The 15,886-nt window shown below is 43.1% G+C and overlaps 1 protein-coding gene across 1 annotated transcript; it reads right to left on the bottom strand.

Moving 5' to 3' along the window:
* Positions 1 to 6,236: 6,236 nt before the first annotated feature.
* LOC103716280 (3-ketoacyl-CoA synthase 6-like) lies at positions 6,237 to 8,270 on the bottom strand. The gene has a single exon (XM_008804216.6). The coding sequence runs from the start codon at positions 8,046 to 8,048 to the stop codon at positions 6,555 to 6,557; it is 1,494 nt and encodes a 497-aa protein (XP_008802438.3). The 5' UTR covers positions 8,049 to 8,270; the 3' UTR covers positions 6,237 to 6,554.
* Between the last annotated feature and the right edge of the window lie 7,616 nt (positions 8,271 to 15,886).

The raw sequence follows: 15,886 nt of genomic DNA, 5'->3' as shown, positions 1-15,886 counted from the left end.
ATATATATATATATATATATATATATATATATATATATATATTGTGACTATTTTTATTTTATCTCAAAAGATTCATCACCAAACAAAGATTTTTTACGCTGAAAATATAATTTTTGCACCAAAATCAATTTTAGTATCGACTCTTTTTCTTTGATAGCAGTAGTGATCTTTTCAATGCTATCATCAACTTACTATAATCTAGTATTGATATTATCATTTTATCTTTTTTTTGTACATCGGCAACTTACACACAACGGGTGCATCCCAAAAAGTCATTTATCATTTTCTTTGATAGTAGGCACATCAACTCTTTTTCCTATAATAACTGAAAAAATCAAAAAGAGTTGATTTTTAGGTACCATTTTTAGGTAAAAGTTGATTTTTAATCTTTTTCCATCATACTTTCACATGGGGAAAAAGAAAAAAATACAGGAACAAGAAGAAATGCCTATTCCTGCCCCTTTGATATAGCAAAAAGAATACTAGATTAATTCCTAACTGCAATATCAACTTATCATAATATTGAAATTACCAAAGTTACCTGCATTTATCTCCTCCTGCAAATCCCTCAAATGTGGAACTTCCTCAAGGATTCAATAGTATAGGCCTCCCCTATTATCTCATTTTTCTCTAACAAAACATTCCTAAGTTTAGACCTGACAACTCGTGCGCCGAAGACAATCATCAATTCCTCTTTTAAACTTTGGATTCCAAGTGTTATAGAGGATTGACACTTTGGGTGAGATTTAGGTCTCGATTATAGGTTCTGGTGCAACGCACGATAGGTTTTTTTATTTGTTTCCAGTCAACAAAGTAGGAAAGGGTTCACCGCTATATATACCTGGCATTGTCAATTGGACCATGCCTAAACTCCAAGTTCACCATGTATTGTGCCAGGGCTTTGGTTTTTCTAGCATGATAGACCTAGACCATGTATGCCGTTGAGTTCGAGCGTCTCAAACCCTAATGGGGTTATATCTTTTGCATGAAAGAAGGATTCACCTTCCTTGACACGGATCCACCATTGGATTGCATAATGGCTGCTTAGAAATCTGTGTAGGTAGATGAATGAAATGATTTGGAGTGCTTTGAGATATGTGCTAGATGTGATCCAATGGTTAGTGTTGTAAAAGAAAATCAATCATTCTTTTGTGCGAAAGATACGAGCAGAACCTTTCAGACCCACTTGTAATTACCTATTATTAACTACTATGAAGCATTTCCTTGCTTGGAAAAGAAATGCCAATGCGCTTCTATGAGCTAGGTAGACATGCCATCGAGAGATCTCGGGCATCCAATGAAACCATGTCCGGGCCATAGCCAGACATACAACGAGCTCTACAATCGTTACAATAGTTTTTATCATACATTAAGGACATGTTTGAAATTTCAATAGAATTGGACAGAACATTCTATAAGATTCATAAATTAGACCGTTCATTTAAGCATGGCCATATATCGACCAAATCTCATCCAACCCAAATCCTATGAGACGAAAAAAAAATCTTCATAAATGTTTTCTTTTCTTAATGCAGCCCAAAGACTAAAACCTAGAGTGAGTTTGGATAAACTCTTATAAAATATAAGCTAGCTAGATAGACTAACAAGCTCTATTTCTACAAAATATCCAAACATACTCTAAAAATTAGTAGAAATGGCATGCAACTAGAAGTCCATGGACTTGTATATGATTTGATAGCCAAATCCTTGACAACCTTAACATCGCTTGTCTTCGTCTTTACAGGGAATAGCATTCGGATATCCTAATCAACTAAAAGAGTCCACATGAACAGTAAGGCTTGTAACAGGCCACGCAGCCTTGAGGGGCTGGTGGACCCCTGAAGCCTCCACCATTCCGGGCCTTAGCCAATATTTTTCATTAGGATTCTTGGTAACAATTTTTTCTTACAAGAAAAAAAAATACAGTGGAAATTAAGCAAACCTGAAATTTTTCCTGGTGCATGGGTTGAGGAAAGGGATGCCAACCCACGAACCCAACGGCAAAGGAAGCAAGCTGTTGAAAGGCTAAAAATACTTGACACACTTGTGGCTAATTTGTTCATACTAAGAGACTGAATCGTGTGGCCCGTCTTTATCTTAGATGGCAGCAGATGGGAACACCTACAGGAGTACTGATGCCAATCAGATGGAAGAAACTAAGAAAATAAAGGCCATGGAAAACCATCAAACATCTGAATCAAAGAACCAACATTCTCTCTGTAAGACCTCATCCTCATCATAAAAATAATAGATTCTTTATCAAGAAATTTGGAAAAAATTGGGAACCATGTTACCATGTGCAGGCATTGGAAGAAAAGGTTTGAGAAAACAACGATTAAAATATTCAGAACCCCAACTCAGCTGAAAATTAAGCTGAGTCAAGTTGGAAGACTCTACAAAGTTCCAAATAATGTAGATTTTAAAGTCTACAAAATAATAAATTACAAATAAATAAAAATATCAAAATTTATATCATATACAGTCACAAGCAAGCATATCATTATAAATGTAAATCTCTATCTACAAAAATGACCTATAAGTTTTTTTTTTTATGAAGAGGGAGGCAAAGCCACCCGGCCTTTATTGGAAAACGAGAGTTTATAGAAATTATTTATAAAGAATTTGCAAGAAAAAAATACAAAACAGTAATAAAAATCTTATACAAAATATTATGGTTTGTAAGTAGCCTTGTTAATCTATTCAACAAGCTGAACAATTTCATAAGTAATTTGAGAAATCTATATCTTTAATGTGCAACTATATAAGCTCTATATCCTGATGTGAATCATTTTTTTCTAAGAAGATAGATCAATGTCTCTCAACATGCGGTACCAATGTTGCAAGGCTATTCTAAAATTTGAGGTAAGGATTAACTACAGAGATGACCTACAATCGATGTCCATGTATAGATAGTTGCCAATAGTAAGATCAAGCAGCCGCTGGGCTTCAAGATATGCCTGAGTTAACAAAAATTATATATAAAGAATTCTTGGGAAAGGAAGTTAAGTGAAAGCGCCGTGCACAAAGGTGTTGATAGGATTTGCTACGGTATTTCTTTATTGTTTTTTTTATCAAAAACTGGCGACTCATTCTAACCATTGGTTATTAGTTAGTGGGTATTCAGGAAAATTTGCCTTAACCGGCTTCAATGAAGAGAGTTTAAACGTAAAATATTAACCATATAGTCTAATGACGTGAACGGAGTCTAAACATACAATAGTAACTATCCATGGGCAAACCATCAAATGGCAGCGATGGAAGACTATAACAACTTATGTGTTAAATTCTGCTACATGGGATTTTCGTTGGTTAGGGTCAACTATTACTTTGTCGTCCAAAAAAGATGGATTGGGATCTTCTTTAGTGCAAAAAAAGCACCACAGGGAGTGGTGCTGATGCTGGAGTGCCTAGGGTGCACATACCGCCACACAAATCATGTTCATGGGTCCCAACTGCACCAGTCTTCGAACCCAATAGAATGAGTTTTGTTAGAAAAGTTTGATGCTAGTTTTGATTTTTATAATTTTTTTAGAAACTTTTGATGTTATTAGGAGAGTTAGCAGTTAAGGATTTCGAGTTAAAATAGGACTTGGAATCCTACGTTGAAAGATTGAAGAAAAGAGCCCTCTTGTATTACTTATAAATACCATCATTAGGATTTCTTTTATAATCATACTTAAAATCCTAATGTTATTGATCAGTGAGAATTCTCGTGTAAATTATTCTTGCCTTCGCTTTATTCTTTTGTAGATTCATAGGATTTGCGAGTGAGTGTGCGAGAGTTGTATCTTGGTGTAGCCGATGAGGATGGTATTTTCAGCTTTAGAAGAGAGTGATCCACCTTTGCTCCTCTTCCAACTACCGTCCGCCCCTGTGTTGTACATATTATAGTGAGGTTTCTAGCTGGCTATAATCGATCGCACCAATATACCCTTTTTCCTTCAAGTTTTTGGCTAAAGTTCAATACCTTCCTGGTGTCAAGTGCATTGATGGATGCATGCCACATCACATAACTTAGATCATAAGATCTCTAAAATTTGGAGTAACCAGATAAGAATGGACATAAAATAGATTAGGACGGCATTCCAATTTTCTATGTAAAAAAGAAAAAAAAGTATTAAACTATATGAGGCAATAAAACTTATATAAAGATGAAAGTATTTACGCTTTGATCTTCAAAACCAGCTTGACTATAATCATGAGAAAAAGATTCCAATATGCTCCTCCCGTCATAAGTAGCATATTGATTTTTCCCACTTAGTAAATTAGTCATCTAGAACCGAATACACACTTCCAAGCAAATTGATACATAGTTTTTAGAACATCATGTTCACCAGTACATACTACATGGTCAATGATACAGACTCATCGATTTTTTTGATATATACTGCAAGTTTATCTGATACACATCTAGCATTGATTCAGTACACACATCTAGGTAAATTGATATAACGTTTCAGAATATACTTTTTACCAATATACACTATATGACCAGGTGATACACCAATAAATTAGTTATCTAACAATCCAATTTTCAAAATATAGTATTTATCAGTATCGGTACACTATTTTCTAGCTTTGTCTGATATAAGAAATTATATACAAACCATTCCTTAGATTTCATCAACTCTTAGGTGCAAAGATCTTAGAAAAAAGAGAGATTTGAAGGAGGAGAATGAAACTCGAAAGGAGAAAGAAGAGCTCATGGATGGGAAAGACGACTTGATAAGAAATAGAATAGATGGAGAGGCTTGTTGAGGAAGAAAAAAGATGTGGATGGTCTCTCTTTGTGGACGATCTCGTGCATGCAATTTTTATTTTTATTTTTTTAAGTTACAAAATTGACGGACTCTGTTACTAGAAGGTGTCCTATCTCTATTTAATGTTTGGATTTTTTCTTTAAGATGGGCGCGAGAAAAAATGTGACAACATGGAAGTTTCGTCCATATGTATTCTATAGTGCCCGCCTCATATGATTTTTGTTCTAAATATATGGTTTCTTGTCAATTTTCATCTTTATGAGTCTAACTAAAGTTGCGATTCCCGACGATAAAGGGTGATAGATAAAGAGAAAGCAGTATGATATAGGAGGGAAGAGAGCATGATGGCGACTCAACATTTTTTTGGACACCTTTCAGTTTCGTTTCACGTCCCCTTCTTATTATTTACTTTAAAATTTTGGAAGACCATCCGGTCTAAAATTATGCGACATGGCTTGCATTGGCGGTTGCATGATATAGTGTTTATCTTTGCACTGTAGAGGACGTCTCCAAAACTAATCTAGTCTACAGAGTTATGGTGTATACATCATAGCTCGGGTCCGTACAGTTAGTAAAAAAAATTAATCTAAAATTCACCTTTGCTTTTCGAAACCAAAAATGAATCGAAATAGTTTAAAAAAATTAGAATAACTGCAAAACTGAAACCAAAATTGGAAAACCAAAAACCACTTAATTTTTTTGCTCATTTCAAAATTTTTATATATAACTAATTAAATTAAAAAATATCATCCATAATTTTTATAATTTTCACAATATAAATTAATTTTTACAATTTTTATAATATAAATTAATATTTATATATAAATTAAAGATTTTTTATTATGCGAAAGAGGAGATAGTCTAGATATTTCATATAGTTTTTAATTTGAATTTATACTAAATACAAAGGGTATTGAAGGTATTAACTATTGGATATTTTGGATTTTAGGTTGGGTTCGGACCGTAAAATTCTTCAAAATTGAAACTAAATTTAAAACCTGATGATTTTAAATTTTTAAAATTACCATTAAAATTATTTCTATTTAGTTTTGTTAAAACTATCCGATTCTAAATATTCGGATATCCGCGTCTATTGATATCCCTGATCATACACCAAGTCGGTGCCTACATGGAGCAGTCCAACTCCCGGGACACGTGTACGGTGAATAATAAGCACCTCTTATTTGATTTTGAATTATCTAAATACAACAAAAAAAAATAAAAAAAATGTGGCGAGTGACTATTGGACCTGATCATCTAATAATTAGACCTTAAAAAAAAGAAAAAAGAAAAGGCGTTCACGCGCGGACCTTCTTCGCTGTCACGGCGTTTATGGCACCGCTCAACGGACAACCAACCTCGTCAAGCCGGCGCATTTAAGCCGCTCATCTGTAAACCCGCACGGCGTAATTATTGATCCTAGTTGACCGTACTCACTTCCAGCTCAAAGCAAGCCCGCATTGAAAGCCAATGACATGCAGAACCGACCAGGCACGTATCAAGTGCATCTAATTACATTACAGTCGGACGCCACAGGTCCTCTTCTCAACACCCCATCTCCAAATTTATGATGCTTAAAACTTAAACCCCAATCGATGCTACAATTAAATACCAAGTATACCGCTAAACCAAATCCAAGCACAGAGCAGATACCGAAGAGGAAAAAGGGGGGGGGGGGGGGGGGGGGAGAAGAACGATGAAATCCAAGAATTTGCTGATGGTTTGTAATCCGTGATGGATCCGTGTTTGCTGATTAAGTTGCTTCTACTGGTATGTGGCAATGGAGTTGCTTCATTAGAACTTGACGACCTCCGGGATGTCGACCGGGTAGCGGTGGATGCAGTCGGCCCAGGGGCCATCGACGGGGGTCTTGATGGTGCGGATGCACTTCCAGACGGCGCTGTTGCACTTGAAGCCGCTGCCGAAGCCGATCTGCCACACCCGGTTGCCGCGCCGCATCCGGCCTTTGGACTCGATGTAGTTAAGCTCGTACCAGAGGGAGCTGCTGGAGGTGTTGCCGAAGCGGTGCAGCGTCATGCGCGACGCCTCGACGTGCTCCGGAGACAGATGGAGGTTCTTCTGCAGCTCGTCGATCACCGCCCGGCCGCCGGCGTGGATGCAGAAGTGCTCGAAGGCCAGCTTGAAGTCGGGGATGTAGGGCTTCCATTTCGGGTTGATGAGCTTCCGGCCGACGAGGGTGAAGAAGAAGAGCAGCTGCTCGGACACCGGCAGCACCAGCGGGCCGATGGTGGTGATGTTGGACTTGAGCGCCTCGCCGGCGATCGCCATGAGGTCCTTGGACAGCGAGATCCCCGAGTGGCCCTGGGCGTCCTCCTCCTCGTAGACGCACTGGTAGGCCCGGTCGTCGGCGCCCTTGTGGGTGCGCACCACGTGGACCAGTCGGTACTTGGCGCGCCGTGCCTCGCGGCGGCGGTTCGAGAGCAGGATCGCCGCGGCTCCCATGCGGAAGAGGCAGTTGGGCAGGAGCATCGACCGCTGGTTGCCGGAGTAGAAGTTGGGCGTGATGATCTCCGTCGAGATGACGAGGGCGTTGGAGTTCGGGTGCACCTGAAGAAGATCGCGGGCGAGGTCGATGGAGATCAGTCCCGCGCTGCACCCCATGCCGGAGAGGTTGAAGCTGCGGATGTTGCTGCGGAGCTTGTACTTGTTGATGATCATAGCAGAGAGCGACGGCGTCGGCGAGAAGAGGCTGCAGTTGACGATGAGGATGTCGATGTCTTTGGGCTTGAGGCCGGTTTTCGTGATGAGGTCGTCGATGGCGGAGAAGATGACCAGCTGGGCCTCGGCGCGGGAGGCCTCCATGGTGGGGTTGGGGGGGATGAAGTGGTTGGCCGGGGGAAGGCAGGTCTCCTCGCCGAGGCCGGAGCGCTCGAGGATCCGGATCTGGAACTGGACGCTCTTGGGGTCGTCTAAGTTGAGGAGCCGGGTGTGCTCCATGAAGGTGGCGAAGGGAACGCGGCAGGAACTGGGGGGCTTGAAGCAGGCGTAGTCCACCAGGAACACCGGCCGGGGCCGCGACATCAAGTAGACCGTGGCGGCGAACACTATCAAGAACCCCGAGGAGAGTATCGCGACGAGGTCGAGCTGGAGGGATCGCCACAGCGCGAGGATTTCGTCGGGGCCGAGACGGACTAACTCGAGCGCCACCGTGGCCATGACCGGCACCAGGAGGAAAGTCAAGAAGTTATTCACAAGATACTGGTATCCCAGCTTGACATACTTGAGCTTGACCGAGCTAGAGAACTCAGGCAGCGGCGCCGCCGGCATCTTGCGAAGTTGCTCCTTTTTTTTCTTCTTTCTTCTTGGATTTGGTTTCCCTTTCTACAGAGACTGCCTCCTTTCTGGCAGTTTCTGCTGCTCTTCCTGTTGGAGAAAAAGAAATGGAAAGGAGCTAGAAGCTTGCTTGAGGTGGTGGAGAAGAGGAGTTATGGGGGTTGAGTTGGGGTGGTGGTGGAGGCGGAGGAGGGTGGGGAATTTAAAGGCTTGTGAGCGGGCAATGAATGAGGGAGATGAGTAGTTTAGATGGGGACCAACCAGGGCCCGGGGCTGATGCTGACGCCTTCTCCACTGGCTGTCCTCCGGGCTTCTTTCTCTCTCTCTCTTCCAAACACCCTGAACATGTCGCGTTCAAGTGCGGCCCGCAGGCTTGTGTTTTTACTGCAGGGGTTTGGCCAACTGTTTGCATTGAATTCTGAGGATTGGGCTGAGTAGATGGAAGTTGGGACGGTTGGAGGGGGTGACCAGATCGGTTTTTAATTCCAGGGCGGAGATCTCAACATCTCCGCTGATTCCCTTCTTTCGGCTTGAGTTTGAGTCTTCTGCTCGACCAAGGCATTGATTGGATTATTTCTACGTACGTTGCCAACTTTCCAATCTATAATCCATATCGAATGCCCAACAAATCAACCCGCAAATTTTGCCCATATTTTGGATGGAGCAGCGATCCAACGAGCTCAATTCTCTAAAATTGTTCTTATAAAATGTTTGGTTTTTCTTTTGCAATCTTAGGTTTGGAATTTTGTAGCGTAAAATATAAATCTTTCTTGAAGAAATAGTGCAAAACATAAGCTGCCCTGTTATTTAGTTTGATTTTTAAATGATTATTTACTAGTTTGCAAGTTAAACTTTTTTGGGTGATGAATGTCTTGAGCCTGAACTTAGTTTAGCTATTTAGCCCTCGTGCTCTTATGGACAACTTGCTTGTCCTTCTGAGCATCGCTTCCTAGAGGGCTTCGAGGTATTTTTGCTCCTAGAGCTCAATAAAAAATGCTATTGACAAAGTCCACTTCTTGATTTTTAGATTAGAATCTTAACATTAATAGCAGAAAATTATATGTTTCTTTAATTATTTATGTTCTAATATCGACCAAGCTGTTTTAAATCCAAATGCTGACTCGTTGGCTCGAGAAGTTGTTCAAATAAGTTGAATTTTAAGTCGACCATAAAATTTTTTTTTAATTTAACGGCTCTATGAGAACTTATATTCTACCCAACGCGCAACTACATGGCCGTGCATGCCGCTAATCACAGCCTCTCATTTTTGCGGATCTCATTCACAGAGCACTTATTTCAGTGCAATGCTACAGAAAAAATGGTTGTGTTTAGGGGCGTGCACGGCTGTATGGTTAGGATATAATTTCTCCAGCACTAAAAATAGCTGAACAAACCAAAAGAAAGAAGAAAATTTTCTTTTTTCAAAAATAATACCTTCCATGTTGGTGATGTCGTTAATTTTTTTTATTGTTTGATGTTCAGGTGCATGGCTGGGTCGTAAAGGTCCCAGGAGAAACTAGTTATTGGCTTAAGAGTGACAGATGCGATTAACAAGAGGCTTTGGATGGCTTGCTATGTTGGCAAAGCGTACTTTTACCTGTCTAGTTAATATGGTTTACAAGTTATTGGATATGGTCAACGTTGATTAGATGCATTGGATTGCCAAATTTAGCACAACCGCCCCAACTACTTTTTTCCCTCGCTTCTCCTAAAATACTGCCATACGGTATATCTCTATCCAAACTACCAGGTGGAATCCTTTGGTTATTGATATATCTTCGAAGGAATTACGTCATGGGAAGCAAACATTCAACTGATCTGGTGGCAAGTTTACCTTGTTTCTTCGTTCTAATGAACTAAAAGAGAGACTATCCATCAGAGAAAAACCCTATATACCGAGTCTAGATTCCCATGTACTGAAATATCAGTTGAGAAGGCTGGCTTCCGCTCCTACTTACATCTGATTGCTTCTCTCAAAATGTAGATGCATTATTGCTGGTCTTGTTGGCCAACCAAAGGTGCAAGGCAGCGGATAAGAATATTTAATTAGAAATTTCGAGTTCACAAAAGTATACGAACTGCATACAGGTACTTAACCTTCAGTGGTGCACGCTTTTCAGATCGGACTCGAAATTTTTGGATTCGCTCCCTGTAGTTACTGTAGTTTCCATGGATGTTGGTGGTCTTGTTCCCCTTTTAGGCGATGGCTAAGACCCAGGTCAGGCGCAGCAAGGTCATGGGTTACCTATTGAATCAAGCATCGAGGAGGCCAAGGCCTCTTCGGTCGCTCTTCGCCGGAGCGCTAGGCTACAGGAGGCCATCATAAAGTGGGGACAGCCGGTGGAGATCTAAGGTGGCTTGTCGGAATATCTTGGAGGTATCTTAGTCGGCAGTCGGCACCAACCTTGTCAAGAAAGGTACAAAAAAAAAGAAGGCAATTCTTGGCTTTTGCTTGCTTATGCTAAGAGAAAGGATCGGAAAGTTGCTGAGCACGCAAAACATCGCGATACTTTTTTTTATGCAAACGTTGATGAGTCTAACCTAGAAATTTCCAGTTCTTTTGTGGAAAGCGTCGAGAAACAATTGAACAAGAGGACACGGATGGCAAGCAACGTAAATGCATAGCTGACGTGGTACACTTCTTTGGCGCCTTCCATGGTTGGCGTCTAGGGTTTAATTTTTGACACCTATGAACATCGGCAGGCGTCTTAACAAGTGCCGACTTCTACATATTTTCGACTTACATTGCGGCCTCAATGCACCGAGGGGACGAGGTACCGGCTGGACATGCCATCAACCTTCTTCTTCTTCTTTTTCAAAACGACATTTCATTTCCAATAAATCAAGTTTGAGTACATCCTGCTAAATCAAAAGAAAGTAAATAGTGCAACAGATGGAAAACACCTGCTAAACTCTTCCAGATGATGTCCCCAGAATGACGTGCCACGTATGAGGCGACCCAATCCGCAACTCGATCTGTTCACCTCACGATACACATGACCAATCTGGATGGCGAACAGCTCCTGAACCAGTCTGCAAATATTCTGAATCAACGGGTAACCATCGCCATACCTATCCACTCTTCGTATTCAGTCAATCACCGTGGCAAAGTCTCCCTCGATGCACAATCTGTCGATACCCAGCACACATCTTGCATGTCGGATGCCCTCCCAGGCTTTTCGTAGCTCCGCTCTAACAACAGTCAAGCCTAGTATTCTCCGACCACTAGCTGCAATCCATCTACCATAATGGTCTCTAACAACAAAGCCCACTCCATCGGAAGCTCTATCTATCGCCATACCGCTATCAAAATTCATCTTAAGATAATCAGAGGGTGGGGGTACTCAAGAAAGAGAAGTATACCTGGGCGATGCAACAACAGAAAAGGTATCTTAAATATCCCTAGCCAACTCAGATGAAGTCGATGGAGTTACCGAAGAGACCTCCGCAGCCTGGGTCACGGCTCTGTCCATCACAATCCTTGGGAGCGACCCTCTCCCTTCGAGCAAACGTCCATTCCTATCCAGCCATATATGATAAGCCAGATAGACCACCACTCCCCCCAGCTCGGCTGTGCTAGGCCTCTTGGAGGAGTCCCTCAAGAATAGTAATAAATCCTCCATTGACTTCCACCTCGAGGGTAAAGATGCATATAAACAGCTCCAAATCTGTACAGCCCTAGGATAGAGATGTAAGACGTGGCAAATGAACTCCTTGATATCCGGGCATGCATCGCAATACTGGGTCATCTTCACCCCCCGTCTAACTAGAACGTTTCTGGTCGGAAGATAGCCCCAAGCTACTTTTCAAAGGAAGAGCGCCACACAAGGATGTATGGTTTCCGGCGTCCATTCGAGCTTTGAGCGGGCTTGGGCAATAGAGGTGTGGTGATTTCTACCTCAAAAGCAGTTTATAGAGCTGGCAGTATGGCTTCGAAGGATGCATTTTGGGGCGAGTTTGATGGCATCGAGGGGAGTTCTTCGCTGCCATGGGTGATTCGCGGGGACTTCAACGTTACGAGGTCTATATTAGAACGTCATGGGATCGAGGTCAGGGGTTCGTCGAGATACGGCTCAGCATATTTACGGCATTAGAAAGTCTTGAGCTAATTGATCTCCCCTCCATTTCTGTGATACCTTAATGTAGTAAATCTGTCCAAAGAGTTGTAAATAATACATCAAAAAATAATGAAACTCGTACAAAAAATACATCGAGTAAACACAGTTCAAAATCATTTAGTTGGATCCACACATCAACTTGCCTGGATTGGGATCTGCCATGAAAGAAAACCTGGGACAGTTTTCAAGTACCAATCAAAATCATTTAGTTGGATCCATACATCAACTTGCCTGGATTGGGATCTGCCATGAATGAAATCCTAGGACAGTTTTCAAGTACCAATCGTTGTCCAACAACAGTATGCAGATAGAATTTATTGAACGAAACCCACGGTTTGCTTTCCACTAGAATCCCTCCAGACTTAATGTGCTCGTTATTAACGAAATTAAATGCCCGTGCAGCAACCTCGGGCGACCAAGGACGATCAGGTGCAGATACACGTTATACGCTTCCTCGGACGGTTTTGCTTAATTAAATAACGGTCAATAATTACTTAAAAGAGTAATAGCAAATGGGATCCTCTACAATGCAATGCGTTATAACGTCAATGACACCGTCTATGCTCTGCTTCCTGGTAGAGCTTCCCCGGCTCAGCGACCAGCGGCCGGTCCGCTTCGGACTTCTCCCTCGCTAAGCCCTCGGTGGGGGCCATGGGAGAGGGAGCAGTCCGCCTCAGGACGAGACTTCCGAAGGCCCAGGTGGCCAAGCTTGTTGAGGAGAGTGGCGATGGCTGCGAGGCAGCAGAGAGGATCATGGCGCTCTGTCTCGCCAATGGAACAGAGTCGAGCGTTGGGAGCGCCACGGAGCGGCCGAAGGAGGTGGAGTAACTCACCAGCATTGTTCATAGGAATTTAATCCTCAAATGAAGATTAAGACACAAATAACCATACGCATGCCATTCGATCAAAATCCTTATTTTTCTGTTTTCTCTATTGCTTTATTTCTATTTACCGTATCAAGTTGAATACTCCTGACCTGTTATGTCTTGTCACCAAATCTTGAGCTCAAACAGCTGCAGTCTAGCGACCGCAACCAAATTGCTCGAGCCAGCAACCTCCTATCCAGGATGAGGAGATAAGTCTAGGATTGAAATGCATCAAGCTCGCGAGTCCAGCCGAGACATGCATATACCTACAAGATTTTAAGCAAATAAACAGTTTCAAATGATGCAGATCTTCAAGCAGCGATTTGTTTCTACATGATTTTTTGAGCACAAATTCTCCAACTAAGTTGATGGTCAACGCTTTCTTCCGTATTATTTGACAAACTTATGGCTGTCCATGCAAATTCTCCAACTAAGTTGATGGTCAACGCCTTTTCCTCTCTTTCTTCTCTTCTCCCAATCTCTCTTTTCCTTCCCCTTGTCTTCTCCCGCAACGGGGAAAAAGGTAAACTCGGGAGGGACCGAGCCACAGCTGGCGGCACCTGCAGCCGACGCCCGCGGCCGAGCCCATCGCGTCCCCGACCGAGCCTGCGGTCGGAGCCGATGGCTCCTTCGTTCCCACTGCGGTGAGGGAAAGGAACCCACCACCGCGACTATGGCTGCGGCTGAACTCGCCGCGTCCAAGGAAAGTGGCGGCCGGGCTCACCGTGCCCAAAGGAGGGGAGGAAGGGCCTCCAACCATCGACAGCTACGACCACGACTGTGGCTAAGCTCACTGCTTCGGATCCGCGGCCGAGAGCACCGGTAAGTTCTTCTCTCTTCCTTCTCCCTTCCTTTCTTTCCGTTATCAAAAGGTAAACGACGCTTATCATATATGGCTGGATCGGAACGGACGCTTGTTCGATGGAAGAGGGTCGCTCCCGAGAATTGTGGTGTACAGAGCCGTGACCCAGGCTGCAGAGGTCTTTTCTGTGACTCCATCGACTTCATCTGAGTTGGCCAGAGATATCTGGGGTACCTTTTCTGCTGTTGCAGCGCCTAGGTATGCTTCTCTCTCCTGGGCACCCCCCACCTGATTATCTTAAGGTGAACTTTGATGGCGGTATGGCGATGGATAGAGCTTCTGGTGGAGCAGGCTTTGTTGTTAGGGACCATTATGGCAGATTGATTGTAGCTAGAGGTTGGAGCATACCTGGTCTAAGTGTTATTGGGGCGGAGCTACGGGCTGCTTGGGAGGGCATCCGGTATGCGAGATGTGTGTTGGGTGCCGACAGATTGTGTATTGAGGGAGACTCTGCCACAGTGATTGACTGGATACGGGGAGTGATAGGTATGGTGACGGTTATCCGATGATTCGGGAGATCTGCAGATTGGTCCAGGAGATGTTCGCTATCCAGATTAGTAATATGTTTCGTGAGGTGAATAAAGCTGCAGACTGGGTAGCCTCATACGTGGCACGTCATTCTAGGGACGTCATCTGGACGAGTCTAGGGGGTGTTTCCCACTTGTTGCATTGTTTATTTTCCTTTCATTTGGCTGGATGTACTCAAACTTACTTTATTGGAATTGAAATGCCGTTTTGACCACAAAAAAAAAAAAAACGGCGGCGAAGGGGACGCGGCAGGAACTGGGGGGCTTGAAGCAGGCGTAGAATGCGCAGTCCACCAGGAACACCGGCCGGGGCCGCGACATCAAGTAGACCGTGGCGGCGAACACTATCAAGAACCCCGAGGGGAGTATCGCGACGAGGTCGAGCTGGAGGGACCGCCACTGCGCGAGGATCTCGTCGGGGCCGAGACGGACTAGCTCGAGCGCCACCGTGGCCATGACAGGCACCAGGAGGAAAGTCAAGAAGTTATTCACAAGATATTGGTATCCCAGCTGGACATACTTGAGCTTGACCGAGCTAGAGAACTCAGGCAGCGGCGACGCCGGCATCTTGCGAAGTTGCTCCTTTTTTTCTTCTTCTTGGATTTGGTTTCCGTTTCTACAGAGACTGCCACCTTTCTGGCAGTTTCTGCTGCTCTTCCTGTTGGAGAAATAGAAATGGAAAGGAGCTAGAAGCTTGCTTGAGGTGGTGGAGAAGAGGAGTTATGGGGGTTGAGTTGGGGTGGTGGTGGAGGCGGAGGATGGTGGGGAATTTAAAGGCTTGTGAGCGGGTAATGAATGAGGGAGATGAGTTTTAACCAAAAAAAAAAAAAAGAAGAGGGAGATGAGTTTGTTTAGATGGGGACCAACCAGGGCCCGGGGCTGATGCTGACGCCTTCTCCACTAGCTGTCCTCCGGGCTTATTTCTCTCTCTCTCTTCCAAACGCGTGTTCGAGTGCGGCCCGCAGGCTTGTGTTTTACTGCAGGGGTGTGGCCAACTGTTTGTATTGAATTCTGAGGATTGGGCTGAGTAGATGGAAGTAGGGACTGTTGGAGGGGGCGAGCAGATCGGTTTTTAATTTATGTTCTAATATCGACCGAGCTGTTGTAAATCCAAATGCAGAGTCGTTGTTTCGAGAAGTCGTTCAAATAAGCTGAATTTTAAACTGATCATAAAAGAGATTTTTAATTTGATGGCTCTATAAGAAATTATATCCTACACAACGTGCAACTACATGGCCGCTAATCACAGTCTCTCATTTTTGTGGATCTCATTTACTAAGCACTTAAATGCTATAGAAAAAATGGTTGTGATTGGCAGTGTGCACCGCTGCATGGTATATGTCATGTAGGATATAATTTCTCTAGCACTAAAAATAGCTTAAAAAAAAAAAAGGAGAAAATTTTCTTTTTTCAAAAATAATACCTTCAATGTTGGTGCTGGCGTTAATTTTTTTATTGT

The sequence above is a fragment of the Phoenix dactylifera genome, chromosome 12 (genome assembly GCF_051530095.1).
Source record: "Phoenix dactylifera cultivar Ajwa chromosome 12, Ajwa_hap1_PhDact_Kaust_v1.1, whole genome shotgun sequence".
NCBI classification, from domain to species: Eukaryota; Viridiplantae; Streptophyta; class Magnoliopsida; order Arecales; family Arecaceae; genus Phoenix; species Phoenix dactylifera.
This window is presented reverse-complemented; position numbering and strand designations above follow the sequence as displayed.

What these genes read in the sequence shown, in the direction of transcription:
- LOC103716280 (XM_008804216.6), bottom strand. Translation starts at nt 8,048, where the DNA reads ATGCCGGCGGCGCCGCTGCCTGAGTTCTCTAGCTCGGTCAAGCTCAAG.